A 13,744-nucleotide genomic window follows, 5' to 3' on the forward strand; every position below is an offset into this window, starting at 1 on the left:
AAGAGCCTCAGGAATCTGGGACAATTATCTCCCACAGAGTCAGAATAAAGGCATGCAGTAATTGCCAAGATTCATCTCACCAAGACACGATGGTGAAATGCCATTCCAGCTCCCGTTATCCGTACAGAACATCCTTGAATCGCCCAACAAATAGTAGCCATTGTTGCATTGGTAGGCCACTGTGCTGCCAGCATGGAAGTCCTCGGCTGAATAGAAGCCGTTCTCCAAAGGGGGTGGCACCCCACAGCTAATGCCTGGAATGCGACAACTACTTTAGGAGCAAAATACTCAATGAACATCTTATTTATATTAAACCTGTAGTTGAGTTAAGCATGAACTCTTCGATGCACACAAACAGTACACTGGAAACACTATAGGGGTGGTGGCAGGCTGCAGCCATGCTTGCGCCCAGAGCATCAAGCACAGCGTCTGGCTCACAATGGGCATGCAATTCATTCATTAAAAAAAATATTATGGAGGGACTTCCTTGGTCGTCCAGTAGCTAAGACTTTGCGGTCCCAAAGCAGGGGGCCCGGGTTCCATTCCTGGTCAGGGAACTAGATCCCACATGCCGCAAGTAAAGATCTAAAGTGTCACAACGAAGACCCAACACAGCCAAATAAATAAATACTGAAAAAAAAAATTATGGTGACCCCACTACCTGCTAGACATTGTCTGGGTGCTTAGGTTGAACCAAACAGACAAAATCCCTGCCTTACAAAGTGTAGTGTCTAGTCAGAGATGAGATACATGAAACAGATAAATATGCCCCAGGGGGGAAGAGATGTTATGGAGGAACTTCCCCAATCACCCTGTCTACAATAGCAGTCCTGCTTCCACCCACCCTTCTTACTTTATATCTTCCTATCCTGCTTTTCCCCTGGTGGTTCAGTCGCTAAAAAACCTGCCTCCAATGCAGAAGACACAGGTTTGATCCCTGGGTTGGGAAAATCCCCTGGAGAAGAAAATGGCAACCCACTCCAGTATTCTTGCCTGGGAAACCCCATGGACAGAGGAGCCTGGAGGGCTACAGTCCATGGGTCCCAAGAGTTAGACACAAGTGAGCGGCCAAACCACCACAGCACCACCCCGCTTTAGTTTTCTTCAAAGCCTTTACTTCTGGCATTTGCTGTTCTTACTTACTGTAAATAATAATGTTACTTGTTACTTCTTGCCCTTCCTACTACAATGTAAACTCCACAAAAAGAGAGACTTTCCCCAACTGCTGTATCTCCAGAACTTAGTTCAGTGTCTAGCACATACTAGGTACTTTCAAAATTGTTGAATGAATGAATGAATGGGTGCATCCAACTTAAAGCGATATAGCCCTGTTTTCCCACCCAGCAACGACCCATCTCCCTCTGGGCTCCAGGCTTCACACCTGTCTTTCCCTCCATTCATTTCCTTGGGCCACTTAGGTGCCTTCACGGGTGGTGTGCTCTCTGTATCCTCATCTCCCACCTCCCTCATGGTGCCCAGCACACTTCATTACACAAAGAAAGTAATGAGTATCTGCTATATTGGCTGTTAAGAAGTACTTCACTTTTATCTAGCATTCCTCAAAAAGTGTTCTTAGGGTTTCAGTAATTTTCAAGAGCTACTGAAATGCCTTCAACAAAGGCTGCTCACGTTCACAATGAGGCAATGGTTGTGTCCACTGTCCTTGATTCAGGCAATACTGCACAGAATTCCCGACCATCTGGAAGCCCGGATCACAGAACAGACTGATTTTGGAGCCTGGCTTTACGTCTCTTGATGCAGTTCGCAGATGAGGTACTGATCCTTCTAAAGATGGGCAATCTGAGGGCAAAGAACACTGCTTCAGAGCTTGTCAGAAACACACAGGCAACATCACCAGGTTAAGGGTTTCAAATCATATACTGTACCAGCATTTGAGAGCCACTCTATTGATACTAAAACAAGATAACATGTAACCAGATCTCTGGCATGCAAAATTTCTAGAAAACAACTATTGGAGTCAACAAACAGCTTTTCCTCTTTCAGCAGAAGTCTGCTGAATATTTTTAAGGAAAATGGTATCTTTGAATTACAAATAGTATTTCAGAATTAATAAAATGTTCTTATGAGTTAACAAAAGCCATGAATTCTAGGATACCTTCAGAAACTTCTTTAAATATTATGTATTGAATTTTAGGAGGCAGCTGGGACCATTCAGAGTTTGACCACTCAGTATGTGTATTATTACATCTGTTTCTTTCCCCTCTGTGCTACCTGCACGTGGATGATGGCTAGTAATTACAGAGCCAAGAGAGTACCCCATCTCAAACTGGGGGACAGGACTTCGATGGGCATTTAAAAAAAATTAACCATATCCCTCTGCTCATCCTATTTCCCTTATTTTACCTTTGTTCAAGTTTCCTGCACAATTATTTTGTACTGTGTTATACAGAAGGTATTTAAGTATATATAAAAAAAATAACAGACCCTTTAGATAAGGTAGGCTAAACATGAATTATTAGGTAAACAGTAGACTGACAAGCACATGCTATTTGACCAGTAGAGAATCAAATGTCTCCTTTTGCTAGAAAATCCCGGAGTAATCAAGAGACAGCAGAGTCTAAAGAAGAAGGAAGCTATAACCTGAACAGAATATGCTCTTCGGATTGATCTTCACTCTCCCCACAATTCCCGACAGGAAATCAGGCCAGGCTAGCACGTTTCCCTTACTGAGTTCCTCTGGGCATGAGGTGGCCAGCGATTTCACCTGAAAGTTTACAAATCCATCTTTTAGACAAATCTCACTTGTTTCTGGAAGACAGAGCTATTATATCTTAATCTGGTCCTGCTGAAAACATTCACAGGCTTGTGAGGGGTGGGGGGCGGGAAGCAGAGTTTTGGATGTAGGGAGTGATTTCAGGGGCAAAGGAAAGTTCTCTTCCTTTTCTTTCTCTCCCCTCCACCCCCACCATTCCTTTTACCAAGTATTTCACAGTTGCTGGAAATTCTGAAATTCTACATATAGAATTTCTTGTCTAAAGCTTTGCAGTTTGTTAAGGTGTTGAGGGGCACTTCCTCTCTGGCCTCCTATCCCTGATCTGGAGGTGAGAAAGCTGAGGTTCAGGCAAGTCCTGCCACAATAATAGTCGGGGTAAACATCTATCAAGCACTTTGGCTGCTGTTTAGTCACTAAGTCATATCCAACTCTTTGCAACCCCATGAACTGCAGCCTGCCAGGCTCCTCTGTCCATGGGGTTTCCCAGCAAGAATACTGGAGTGGGTTGCCATTTCCTTCTCTTGGGGATCTTTCTGACTCAGGGATCGAACCCACGGCTCCTGCATTGGCAGGTGGGTTCTTTACCACTGAGCTACCAGGGAAGCCTGTCAAGCCCTTACTATGTGCCAAACAATACCTCAATCTTACAGGCAGGATTTTGTTCCATTCTGCCAAAGCTCCACTATGCAGCTCTATTTGTTTATCTTTAATAGATTTGAAAACTGAAGCACAGAGAGATGGGATAACATGTTCAAAATCATCAGAGTGAGTTCATGGTGAAATTGGAACTTGAACCCAGGCCATTGGACTGTAGGCTGGCTTTAACCACTAGCCCATCTGTTACTCTGTATGTGTGATCTTGTGCCAGCCCTAAATTTCTGCTTCTTGAGTCAGAGGGATTGGAAATATTCTTCTCTATGATTCTTTCTAGTTCTGAAATCACAAGATTTTATGAAACAGTCATGTCCAATAAAATTATAAACCATCACCAAGACATTGTAAATAACCTCTGCCTAGCTTAGTCTACTATCATAGCATCAAATGATACTGCTGCTAAGTTCTGAAAACTCAGCGGTGGCATAGATATGGTAGCATTAGGCTGTGCACGTTTGTACTGGTTTGTACCTTTGCATGTCATTACTGTCATACACTGAAAATGGAATTGACCTGCTGTGGAGACAGGACATAGTCCCAGAGGTTGAGCTGGCTTATGGAGCCCACAAAAGACTCAGCTGGGTTGAATCCCTCTCCTTTTTTGTCTTGTTCTTGCCCAATAACCAATGCACCACCACCTAGAAAAGGAAAGAAAAAAGGAAGAAGAGTGGCCTGGCTGTTCTTTCTAAAACGCTAACTTAATGAAGGCACAGCCTATACAAATTATACAAATAATTTCAGGGGAAATTATTGAGAAGCTAAATTCTCTACATTCACTGCATGATTTAACAGTAACCTGAGTTCGACATTTTATATAGCAACTGAAAAATCAGTCAAAGAGGATTTGGAACACAAGATTAGATTTATAAATATTTAACTATAAAACTGCATATATACATATATATGTATATAATATTTTATGTCAACAAAGTAGTTAAGTCCTACTTTGCCTCTTTCGCTCTAGGAAATTACCCTCCGTGACAGATTATCAGTAGCTGCTCTTCATCGTCTTATTCTTTAGCCTATAATGCTTAAAGTTCTATTACCAATTCCAAGGAACATTCATTCCAGTGGCTGCTTAATGACCCAATCCAATGGAAACTCTTCAATATTCACCTCTGGTGACTTCTCTGTATCACTTGTTTCTTGGAAGCATTTCATTCTACTAAACTGCCCTTCCTGGCACTCTAAAAGGTCTGTACCCCTCGAGAGCTACCCTTCCCCTTTCTCCACTCTGCTTTGTGGCCGCAAGGTTGATACCCATGGACTACACCACCTGGTTTCTTCAGTCCTCTGGCCTCTGTTTGTCTGGCCAATGGAGAGACCAGCCCAAGGTAAGAAAGTGGGATGAGAAACAAGTTTAACTTCCTGGATACCTTCCCCCAGGCAACAGATGGAAGGGGCTGGAAGGGGCTGCTTTCCTCTGTCTTGCATCATTGCTCCCACTGGGTGATTTCTCCCCATCACTACAGGTTCACCTACATTCTGGTGACAACTCCCACTCTCTGTCACTTCATGTACATCTCTTGTGACTTTCCATCGCTACTAGGCATGGGGTATTTTACTACCTCATTTTGGTTCTCTTAACCTTGCCCAGGACAGCATGCTAAGTCATTTCAATTGTGTTCTGACTCTTTGTGACCCTATGGACCACAGCCTGCCAGGTTCCTCCGTCCATAGGATTTTCCAGGCAAGAATACTGGAGTGGGTTGCCGTTTCCTACTCCAAGGGATCTTCCCAACCTAGGGATCAAAACCACACCTCTTACATCTACCTGCACTGGCAGGCGGGTTCTTTACCACTACCTGGGAAGCCCATATCTTTGAAAACAATCCTTTCATTGAATTCTTCAGTTATCTTTCTTGTGTGTGTCACTTGTTTCCTGCCAGGAGCCCTCCTGATTGCAGCTGGTTTTCATGACAGCATCCTCCCCTGGTTCTCCTTGAACCTTTCTACTCATCCTCAGTCTCCCTTCTCCACCTGCCTCTTAGATTCCGATGCACCCAGGATTCTACCCTGGCTTCCTCTCTTCTTCCTTCACTTATTCTCCCATGTGATCTCCTGCCAATCCATGTCTGTAGAGCCCTCATTCATGATTTCCCAACCTATATTTTTCTCTTATAAAAGTAATAATTAAAAATGAATATATACACATGGAAGAACATTTTTAAAAATTAAGTATAAGGAATTCTTCCTATTCAGGAAAAATCATTTAACAGTTCTGTGTATTTCTTTCTAGATTATATGTTTTTAAAATTATTTTTTTAGTATGTGTGTATGAGAGAGATTTTAAAATACACAGCATAGGATCCTACTACACATGATGTTGGAAGCTTGCTTTTCTTGAACATATTTTCATTTCATGAGTTTTCAGTTCAGTTCAGTTGCTCAGTCACGTCCGACTCTTTGTGACCCCATGAATTGCAGCACACCAGGCCTCCCTGTCCATCACTAACTCCCAGAGTTCACTCAAACTCACGTCCATCGAGTTGGTGATGCCATCCAGCCATCTCATCCTCTGTTGTCCCCTTCTCCTTCTGCCCCCAATCCCTCCCAGCATCAGAGTCTTTTCCAATGAGTCAACTCTTCGCATGAGTTGGCCAAAGTACTGGAGTTTCAGCTGTAGCATCATTCCTTCCAAAGAAATTCCAGGGCTGATCTCCTTCAGAATGGACTGGTTGGATCTCCTTGCAGTCCAAGGGACTCTCAAGAGTCTTCTACTTTATCATGTGAATGTGCAACAATCCATAATTTTCTTAATTAACTAAGTTAACAACTATTTCTTAATGGATACTGGAGTTGTTTCCAGGCTTGGTACCAAGGTAATGCTGAACTAAATATATAGATACATAGATATTTGTTCAGATCACCAATTCTTTTTGATTAATTCCTGGTAGAGAATTGTTGGTTCCATGCAAAGAGTTTCTCTAAGGCTATTGATGAAATGTTTCTAAATATCTTCCCAGAAAGTCTGGATCAATTTTCACACCCCCCAGGACTCTATAAGAGCATTTACCATGCTTAATTCTTGACAAACATAACCTATCACTAAAAGACAATTCTGTCATTTTGATATAAAATGGTATCAAATTATGTTTTTAGCTGCATACATTTGTGGGATTAAAATTCATACTCAATATGTCTAAAACCAAATACAGAATCTTCCTCTACCCCTAATTCTTGCTCTAATAATGGTCCTTTCCCAAGAATTTCTATCTCACCTAACACAGTCTTCAATAAATCTGGTCACCCAAACCACAGTCAGTCATTCACTAGGGTCTGTCAAATGGAGTTCTGCAATAGTTATGGACTATAATTCATTCTTATTGCTGTGGTCAGAGAACCATCCCTGTGGGTAGCTACTATTATAGTTTCAATTCTTTTAAAATAGAAACTTTTTTTTTTACCATAAATGAAATAAATGCTCATTATAAAAATATCAGAAAAGGACCAAGAAGAAATATAAAAGCCACCTGCAATCTCACCACCCAGAGAAGGGAGAGTTAAAAACAACAACACTTTAAACACAAAAAGAAGCCAGCACTTCACTTCACAGGATAACACCACTTCCTGCAGAAACACTTTTAATGTTTCCTTATTTACTACAGGGGGCCTCCAGCTGTTATTCCTCACATGACATACATCACAGAAGTCACAGAAGAACCTAGATAGAGTAGGCTTACTGCCAGGTACAATGCCGAGAACCCTGGAACACTTAATACTTTTGCATTCCTTCAAAACTCAACTCTCTAAATATTTGTTTAAAAGTATTTTTAGAAGAGAGTTTGAGTTCTATGAGAAAAAGGGCATAAAAGATAGAGAACTATTAGCAGTGCTCCAGCTTGTATTCTGAACCTACTTGTTTAGTGTGTATACTGATCACAAACCGAACCTAAAAAAAAAAAAAAGACAAAACCAACAAACAGAACACCAGCAATTCATCTCCTTCTTGGAAGACAATTTAGTAATCACGCAGTCAGTTCAGCATGCATCTTGGTAGTCTTATTTTAGATCCCAAAGGCATTTCTTATACAGAGTCACACAGCTCACCTAGGAAAAGCTTCTAATAATTCACAGTCTGGATAATCAGGAGGTGGTAAATGGGAGACAGAACTTAGCAAACTTGCTGTTCATCAGAGCACCACCGCCTCTAGCATGGAATGGAAGTATATGCTGTTTGCTAAGACGTACCAGGGATGGGTGATCCAATAGAGAGGCCCATGCCACCGTCGGATAACTTCCCATCGATGTAGACTTTCCAGGCTCCACCAGTACTCGTCCAAGTGATGGCAATGTGATGCCAATTACCGTCATTCACAGAGGGACAGTCTGTTATTTTTTCCTTGCCATTTACATAAAGAACCCAGCTGCACAAAGATTCAAGGGATACAATCATTAGTCATATGTTGTAATCCCTTATGTGGGGCATGTTACTATCTTTCTTCCTTTTTTGTGGGTAAAGCACTTTGGGTACAACCATTACCTCTTTTTCTCCATCTGAGTCATGTTTCATAGAAGCAGAGTTGATTATTAATTACCTTTTATTGTCTTGTAGCTTACTGAAAACTGGTTTGTGTTTCTTAAACACTGAGGGGTAGGGAAAATGCCTTAGGACAAACTGAAACAAACTGGCCCAGTTTGAGATAATTCACCAACTGTCTATTCTAGAGAGAATGAGTCAAGAATGGAAGGAATGAGAGTTTCGCAAATGTCAGTCTGGTTTCTTTTTTCTAGGATGTATGTTCCTACAACTTGGAAGACTTCAGAGATGTCCTAGGAAATCAGTCCTATCTCTCTGTTGCCAGAACAGTCATTTGGCAGATGAAGTACATTGATGCAAGGGAAAGAATAATTGGAACTAAACAGAGGTGACCAGCTACAAAAGGGTTCTAACAACCATGTCACTTAGAGAAATGTCCAAGTTAAGAAGCAGTGGAAAGTGGAGTATCTTCAAAAGCAAATGGAGAAAAAGAAAAGATTAGGGGAAACTGATAAAGAAGAAGTCATTGAGTAACTGTATCAGCATCTTCTAAACCCCTATTCAAAGATGTTTATGAAAAGATATTTCTAAAACACAAATTGTTTCCCCACCGTTCTTTCTCCCCAAACTTAAGCAGGCAACAGATTTTCTCTTTCTAGACAATCTGTCTCGGGGGAGGATTTTGAAATTTCTTACATTTTGTTTCTGACTGTTCAAGTCCACTAAGAAGGACAGGGTTTGAGGATGGAAAGATTTTCACCAGGACAGTGAGAATCTCATGGACTGAGGCAAGGAAGGAGAGCTCAATGTGTTGTCCCTGAAGCCTGGAACCTGTTCAGAGCAAAAGGCCACACGTTTGGGTGGACCTGGGAGGAAAAGGCCATGTGGTGTGCCACAGAATCTTTCTTAATCAAAAGGCATAAACTCTCAGCCTTGCCAAGGACTCCACACGTGGCGAACAGCCGAGGTTCTGAAAGGACCACAGAGGCAGAGGTAGCGGACAGCTCAGTGATCAGCAGGGTGGACAGACAACCAGTGGTCGAAGTCCTGCCTGAGCCTGTCTGTGGCTCTTTAGCAAAACTCTGTGGGTTTTAGATGATCCATGAGTATCTAAGACAGGATAAGCAGTTACTAGTGAAAGAAATCAGAGAAACAGCTGAAGCTGACTTTCCTATCAGCCCAGAGGGATGGGGCCCCGAACTGGAACTAATTGATCCAAAAAGACATAAAAAAATGTCATCTTGCGCCCTGGAGATTTCAAATGGATTCTTATTCAATACAAGGGTCTTCCAAGGACCAACAGTGCCATGGAAATCCTTTGACCTTTGGCCACTCTGATAATGTAAATAAAGGAGCACTGGTCTGAACAGTCAGTTTGACAGTTCTGCCACTCCCGTGGTGTGAGATTTGGGAGGGAAAGCATTTAGCTTCTCATTATTTTACCTGTAAAGGGGCATCAGTTCCTCAAGGCCTTGTGAAGCTCAAATGAAATAATACATAAGAAAATACCTGGGCTTCCCTGGTGGCTCAGATGGTAATATTTAGCAAATAGCAAAACACAATCCATGTATAAGGTACTACCACTGAAATGCTGCCTTCGTATAGGACCTGTCCAGATGCTCTGATTGACTACCGTCACCCTGTTGTCCTGTTGGAACACTTGACCCTCCTACTGCTCCATCCCCTCCCATGTCAGTTCTAACCTGGTGCCAGGATAAGTCCTAACATGGCCTTCCTGATGTCTCTGCTTACCCGTTATAATCGGTTAGGAGGAAGGTATTGTCACTGCCATTCTCCAGGGCATAGGAGATCGGCGTCCCGTAATTAATGTCGTCGGACGATTTCATCCAGAACGTGCAGGTCACAGCATGGAGGGTTGGAAGGACACCATCCAGCATGATGTAACCATAAATGCCAGAAACTTCAAAATCCAGGTTAAAGCCTGCTGACTGTTCTGCAACAAATAAGAAAAGAATGAGAAGACATACAGATGGCCAAGAGACACATGAAAAGATGCTCAACACCACTAATTATTAGAGAAATGTAAATCAAAACTACCATGAGGTATCATCTCACATGGTCAGGAGAGTCATCACTAAAATGTCTATAAATAATAAATGCTGGAGAGGGTGTGGAGAAAAGGGAATCTCCTCGACTGTTGGGAAGGCAAACTGGTGCAGCTACTATGGAAAATGGTATGGAGGTTTCCTCAAAAACCAGAAAACAGAACTACCGTACAGCCCAGCAATCACACTCCTGGGCATATGTCAGAAGAAAACTCTAATTCTAAAAGATACATGTACTTCAGTGCTCACAGTGGCACACACACGAATGGAATACTATGCTATGCTATGCTAAGTCGCTTCAGTCGTGTCCGACTCTGTGCGACCCCATAGACAGCAGCCCACCAGGCTCCGCTGTCCCTGGGATTCTCCAGGCAAGAACACTGGAGTGGGATGCCATTTTCTTCTCCAATGCATGAAAGAGAAAAGTGAAAGTGAAGTCGCTCAGTCGTGTCCGACTCCCAGCGACCCCATGGACTGCAGCCCACCAGGCTCCCCCGTCCATGGATTTTCCAGGCAAGAGTACTGGAGTGGGGTGCCGGAATACTACTCAGCCATAAAAAGAATGAAGTAAAGTGAAGTGAAGTCGCTCAGTCGTGTCTGACTCTTTGTGACCCCGTGGACTGTAGCCTACCAGGCTCCTCCGTCCATGGGATTCTCCAGGCAAGAATACTGGAGTGGGTTGCCATTGCCTTCTCCAGGGGATCTTCCTGACCCAGGGATTGAACCCGGGTCTCCCTCATTGCAGGCAGATGCTTTACCCTATGAGCTACCGGGGAAGCCTGTTAATGAATGAAGTAATGCCATTTGTAGCAACATGGATGGACCTAGAAATTATTACACTAAATGAAGTAAGTCATATGGAAAAAGACAAATATCATGATATCACTTACCTGTAGAACCTAAAAAAAAATGATACAGATGAACTTATTTACAAAACAGAAACAGACTAACAGACACAGAAAACCAGCTTATAGTTACCATAGTTACCAAAGACGGTAAAGGGATAAATTAGGAGTTTGGGATTAGAAGATACAGACTACTGTACATAAAATGAACAAGTTTAGCACAGGGAGCTGTATTCAGTATCTTGTAATATAGTATAGGGAAAAGAATATGAAAAAGAATATATATACATGTGTATACAAACATATATGACTGAACCACTCTGTGTATACCAGAAACTAACAAATCACTGTAAATCAACTACACTTTAATAAAAAGAAAATATCATGGCACTTGTGAAGCATTTTTCAATTGTCTAAGGTAGTAGCAAGTATGCAATACTATCGTCAAAGAAGTTCATTTCAGTAAATATGATAATCTGAGAAGCAATTTCAAAATTAAATACATATTGCTTATGAAATAAATAACATATTACTTTAGTATTTTGTATGTATTTTATTATTATTGAGATATAACTGATTTACAATATTAAATCAGTTTCAGGTGTACAACACAGTGACTCACAATTTTAAAGGTTATGTTCCATTTATAGCTATTATAAAATACTCCCTGTCTTTCCTATGCTTATCCCTGTAGCCTATTTATTTTATTCATAGTAATTTGTACCTCTTCTATCCCTATACCCATCTTGCCCTCCTTTCTTCCCCCTTCCACTAGTACCCACTAGTTTGTTCTCTGTAAGTCTGTTTCCTTTTTGTTCAACAAATTGGTTTAAATAAAACCAACAGTGAATATCCAAGACAGGAAAAGCACTCAGCAGTGAAAGGAAGCTTCGAAACAGAATAGCTGGAAGGAGAGGTGGGGCTGGGGAGTCATTCAAGATGAGAGACTAAGCACCTGTGGGCTGATGGGAATAACTCAAGAGAGTGGAGTAACTGACACTGCAGGAGACAAGGTGGGCGGGGGGGTCCACTGCGAGGGCAACAGGCCATTCCTGCTCAGGGCCCTGGTTCTTCCCCATTTCAGGAGCCCCAATCCTGCATATCCCAGTCAACAGAACCAAAGTCCTATAGCTAGAAGACTCCTATGCTCTGAGAAAGCTGTTTAGCATTAATTCTCAAACATATCCATGGGCTCTAACCTTCTAAATCAAGTGACTTATCCGAGTGTCCTTTCTAAACACGCAGAATGTGAAGAGTTCTGCTAAATTCGATTTTCTCCATTTCACCCTCACATCTCTAAGCTCAACCTCCTCCTCTGTGCTACTGGAGATAACATGACCCACTTTATTGGATGGCTGTGAAGGTTAAATAAATACAAAATGCTTCACATAGTCCTTGGTATATAGATTGTGCTTAGTGCAGGTAGAAATTGACATTGTTACCACTATACTTGGACTTCCCTGGTGGCTCAGACGGTAAAGCGTCTGTCTACAACGCGGGAGACCTGGGTTCCATCACTGGGTCGGGAAGATCCGCTGGAGAAGGAAATGGCAATCCACTCCAGTACTATTGCCTGGAAAATCCCATGGACAGAGGAGCCTGGTAGGCTAGTCCATGGGGTCGCAAAGAGTCGGACACGACTGAGAGACTCCACTTTCACTATCACTATACTTGGTATCGTTCTTAACAACACGAAGCTCACATATACCTGTTTCACACCTGCTGCCTGAAAATCCTGGCTGACATTTACAGCTGTATGCATTTAATTCGTCCACACAGGTGGCCTGATTTTTACAGGGGTTAGACTGACACTCGTCGATGTTCAGCTCGCAGTGTGTCCCCGTGAAGCCTGCTGCACACTGGCACCTGAAAGAACACACAATGTCGTGACAATCAGAAGAGCTGCAGAGGGGTCAGAAGCAGCCTCCCGTTAGTGACAGCGCCGTCTCCAAAGACTCGGGAAAGTTTAGTGCTAACATGAGCTCTCCTGCATGTGGAATCTAAATATACATACGTGTATACACACCCACCCACACCCACCCACAGCCTACAAAACAGACTGGTGGTTGCCAGAGGCATAGGGTGGGAAAAATGGGTGAAGTGTTTTTGTTTTTTCTTTTTTTCAGTTTAACTGAATTTTTAAAAAAATCCTGAAATGCTGAAACTCATTTTCCACATTAAAACGGTGCTTTAACTATTACTTTTTAAAGTTCATTCAAATAAACCTATTTAAGACAACTAAAAAGCCTCTTGATGAAAGTGAAAGAGGAGAGTGAAAAAGTTGGCTTAAAGCTCAACATTCAGAAAACGAAGATCATGGCATCTGGTCCCATCACTTCACGGGAAATAGATGGGGAAACAGCAGAAACCATGTCAGACTTCATTTTTCGGGGCTCCAAAATCACTGCAGATGGTGATTGCAGCCATGAAATTAAAAGATGCTTACTACTTGGAAGAAAAGTTATGACCAACCTAGATAGCATATTAAAAAGCAGAGACATTACTTTGCCAACAAAGGTCTGTCTGTCTAGTCAAGGCTATGGTTTTTCCAGTGGTCATGTATGGATGTGAGAGTTGGACCGTGAAGAAAGCTGAGCGCCGAAGAATTGATGCTTTTGAGCTGTGGTGTTGAAGACTCTTGACAGTCCCTTGGACTGCAAGGAGATCCAACCAGTCCATTCTAAAGGAGATCAGTCCTGGGTGTTCATTGAAGGACTGATGTTGAAGCTGAAACTCCAATACTTTGGCCACCTCATGCGAAGAGTTGACTCATTGGAAAAGACTCTGATGCTGGGAGGGATTGGGGGCAGAAGGAGAAGGGGACGACAGAGGACGAGATGGCTGGATGGCATCACCGACTCGATGGACATGAGTTTGAGTATACTCCAGAAATTGGTGATGGACAGGGAGGCCTGGCATGCTGTGATTCATGGGGTCGCAGAGTCGGACATGACTGAGCAACTGA

At 42.4% G+C, this 13,744-nt stretch overlaps 1 protein-coding gene across 2 annotated transcripts in view; it reads right to left on the reverse strand.

Moving 5' to 3' along the window:
• SVEP1 (sushi, von Willebrand factor type A, EGF and pentraxin domain containing 1) overlaps positions 1 to 13,744 on the reverse strand; it is a 229,895-nt gene that overhangs the window by 57,513 nt on the left and 158,638 nt on the right. For both annotated transcript variants that reach the window (XM_055579296.1, XM_055579294.1), the window contains exons 25-31: positions 12,488 to 12,645; positions 9,621 to 9,822; positions 7,580 to 7,755; positions 3,902 to 4,026; positions 2,602 to 2,725; positions 1,630 to 1,800; positions 81 to 254 (exon numbers count right to left, since the gene is read on the reverse strand). In XM_055579296.1, the coding sequence (XP_055435271.1) occupies positions 81 to 254; positions 1,630 to 1,800; positions 2,602 to 2,725; positions 3,902 to 4,026; positions 7,580 to 7,755; positions 9,621 to 9,822; positions 12,488 to 12,645 (1,130 nt within the window). The remainder of the gene's footprint in view (positions 1 to 80; positions 255 to 1,629; positions 1,801 to 2,601; positions 2,726 to 3,901; positions 4,027 to 7,579; positions 7,756 to 9,620; positions 9,823 to 12,487; positions 12,646 to 13,744) is intronic.

The sequence above is a fragment of the Bubalus kerabau genome, chromosome 4, assembly GCF_029407905.1.
Source record: "Bubalus kerabau isolate K-KA32 ecotype Philippines breed swamp buffalo chromosome 4, PCC_UOA_SB_1v2, whole genome shotgun sequence".
Taxonomy (NCBI): domain Eukaryota; kingdom Metazoa; phylum Chordata; class Mammalia; order Artiodactyla; family Bovidae; genus Bubalus; species Bubalus kerabau.